The sequence below is a fragment of the Nicotiana attenuata genome, unplaced genomic scaffold (genome assembly GCF_001879085.1).
Source record: "Nicotiana attenuata strain UT unplaced genomic scaffold, NIATTr2, whole genome shotgun sequence".
Taxonomy (NCBI): Eukaryota; Viridiplantae; Streptophyta; class Magnoliopsida; order Solanales; family Solanaceae; genus Nicotiana; species Nicotiana attenuata.
This window is the reverse complement of record NW_017670373.1, coordinates 375,071-378,180: the sequence shown is the minus strand read 5'-3', so window position 1 is coordinate 378,180 and position 3,110 is coordinate 375,071. Positions and strand designations below refer to the sequence as shown.

Below are 3,110 nucleotides of genomic sequence, written 5' to 3'. Positions count from 1 at the left end.
GTAATGGGAAGAAGCAGACTTAAAGACATGTTGTTCTGGTGTTCTGAAATGTAGATCAATTAAACTTTATATTTTTGGTTGCGATGTAATTACTATTAGCCAAGTAAACTTGTTAAACTTGTGTGGCTGTTTAGTTAGTGACATGTTCACTCGGATGTCATGTTATCACCTAGTTGTGAAAGTTTTTGGGGTGATAATGTGATATCCCCTTGTTTGTGGTTTGATGTAGTTTGAATATTTAGTTTGGGAAACTCGATGTCATGTTGTCACTTGTTTATGTAGGTTTTTGGGGTGATAATGTGACATCCCCTTGTGATGAATGAAATTAGAGTTTATGAATTATTTAAGTGTTTATTTATGAGTTATAGATGCAGTCCAGATTTTGTTAACAAGTTGTTTTGTGAAACTGCCCAGATTTTTGACCAAAATGGTATTGTAAAAGTGTTCAGATTTTGATATAACTGGTGTTGTGAAACTGTCCAGTTTTTTGACTAAAATATTGTGAAACTGTCCAGATTTTGGCACAAAAAGGCCTTTGTGAAACTGTCCAGATTTTTGACCAAAATATTGTGAAACTGTCCAGATTTTGGGACAAAAAGGCCTTTGTGAAACTGTCCAGATTTCTGACCAAAATGGAGTTGTGAAATTGTCCATACTTTTTGACATAACTGCTATGTTCATCAACCCATAACATCAACTAATAATACAGAAAATTCATCACAAAAGAACTGACAACTACTAAGATTACATTAACTAATATAAGCTCTAATGTAAACGGTTACAAGCTCATAAATTGGAATTACATTAACTAATTCTTGACAACTATTATATTGGAATTACGTTAACTAAGATTATAAGGTCTAATGTAAAAGGTTCAAAACAACATACATAACACCTTCTCTTCCAATTTAAAACGACAATAAAATTGACAACAAAACATATTCATTAGCATCATCAACAAGATTCATCAACATTCACTTCATCATCGACGCCGCAACAAATCCAACAAAAAGTGCCCATGAGATCATAAGCATCATCCTGTTCTTCAAAACCTTCTCTTCCAATTTCATTACTTTTGCAACTTCAGCTTTGTGTGGAGCCTTCATGGCAATTAATTCTTCTTTCAATTTATCCCTATCATTTTTAATAGCTTTCCAAGATGATGTTACATCTTTACTTGTAACCAAATCACTGTTCAACGAGATTTCATCTTCCCATTCAAAATAACCATAAGAACGATTCTGTCGAAAACAAAAAAAATCAGAGAAGAAACTAAGATCGTTATTATTAGACTATAATTTAGAGCAAACAGTTACTAATTTAGATCTTTTATTACACAATCACTAACCTTAGGCTTCGGACATTTAAAAAGTCGCCTTCCAGGGTTTAATGGAGTCGTTGAAGTGAAGTGGTTTGCAAAGATGCCACAACGACACCTAATTTGGGAAGAACAGCTTCCTTGAGACATTGAAGATGAAGGAAAAGGATTGGGGTCGTCTGAGCCCTAATTCTTGGTAGGAGACGGGTATGAAATTGGTGTTGTAGGTTTTTAATTTGGTGGGACCACTGACATGGATAAAATTCATGTGGTCAGCTGCCACAGTGTCTAGACGTTAGGGTTAGGGGTATTTTTTCAAAGTTCATTAACGGTAGGGACGAGAATGGACGAAAAGTATAACGGGTGGCACAAGCAACCAATAAATAATAGTAGAGGGGTAATTTTGACCCTTTGCCCTTTAAAAATTACCCTCATACTCGCACACAGCTTTTTAGGGACTTTTCTACTAATTGTTTATTAAATTCTACCTGATCGTCATACTTTTGCTCTTCAGGATTTCACTACCGGATTGGTAGATTGATGCTATTATTACTCTACATATCTGTTAAGTTGCTTATTGAAATCCAGCTAATTGTCATACATTTGCTTTTCAGAAAATTTTCTACTAGGTTGGTAAGTTGATGCTATATTTATTCTACCTATATTTTAAGTTGTTTATTGAAGTCTTACCCAATTGGCATACTTTTTTCTGGGCTGTTTTAACAAAATATTGTTCGAATTTTAAACTTCAATTTCGATCAAACTACCCCAAATCTGCTCCAAATGATCTTAAATTTAAAATAAAACTTCCAAATACCAATACAAATAATCATCAATCACCAATTTAGTCAAATAACACCAAATTAAGAAGACTCACTTTATCCTCTTCAATACTTTCTAAGGTCCAACATTTGAGTATTGTGATTTTTACAGTAAATTATCAAAATCTATGTTTGAACTAAATATTTAAGCACAAATTATCAACATTCACACCATTTTAACAATAATCGATCATTAACATTTACTTTTCACCACTAAACAAGAATTTCAAGCTTTAAAAATTGAACAATGACTTTCAAGTAAAAAACGGGGATATTTTGTTAAGACCGCCAAAAGGGGGATATCCCGCTAAGACCAGTCTCTTTGGAGGACAAGCCGTGTAAATTTTTATAAATAAAACTCTTATTTGGATATTTAGTTATTGGGCTAATCTCAGATTATTTTCAAGCCCAAGTCCATCAATAATTGTCTTGCTATCTAGCTAAATCGTAGAAATGACATTAGGTAGCCACTCTAAATGACTGCTATTTAGGAATTAGGCAGTTTCAGTTCAATTTTTCGGGATAAAAGTATCTTGAGTTGTCCTGAAGCTAAGATTTTTAGTTAAAAATTTCAGGACAAAATAAGTATTTGCTAATCTCTAAATAGTATCCCTCCTAATGAATATCCGTGCACTTGCCTCCGACTAATCGCTCAGTCCCAAAATAGTTTTCAGAGCCAACACAAATCTAGGGGAGTAACATTCTCATTTGTCTTAAATTTTCAACTTTTACATATTTAAAGACTAGGACTTTGATGAACTGATTCTCTCGAGGATATAGGCTTCACAATTTGGGGAAACTACAAAATTGAAAGTTACGAATGTGCTTGTTCCAGGTCAATAGCTGGTAGCTGAAAATGTAATTCTAGTAATTGCTGAACCAAGGGGAGAAAAGGGTTGCTAAAAATTTACATTTTGTCTATTTAGAGTTTCCCCAAATATTTAAATAAGACAATCAATATTCTCCTCTCC

At 33.5% G+C, this 3,110-nt stretch overlaps 1 protein-coding gene across 1 annotated transcript; it reads right to left on the bottom strand.

Moving 5' to 3' along the window:
* Positions 1-974: 974 nt before the first annotated feature.
* On the bottom strand, positions 975-1,468 carry LOC109238521 (uncharacterized protein At1g43920, Chloroplastic-like). Its single transcript, XM_019404996.1, has 2 exons — positions 1,349-1,468; positions 975-1,241 (listed from the first exon to the last, which is right to left on the bottom strand). The coding sequence occupies exons 1-2, from the start codon at positions 1,466-1,468 to the stop codon at positions 975-977; spliced, it is 387 nt and encodes a 128-aa protein (XP_019260541.1).
* Positions 1,469-3,110: the final 1,642 nt, after the last annotated feature.

Bases quoted from the DNA above. Each gene is read 5' to 3' on its own strand.
- LOC109238521 (XM_019404996.1), bottom strand. From the start codon at position 1,468: ATGTCTCAAGGAAGCTGTTCTTCCCAAATTAGGTGTCGTTGTGGCATC. The intron at 1,242-1,348 runs GTTAGTGATTGT...TGTTTTCGACAG, and splicing joins TTAAATGTCCGAAGCCTAAG to AATCGTTCTTATGGTTATTT.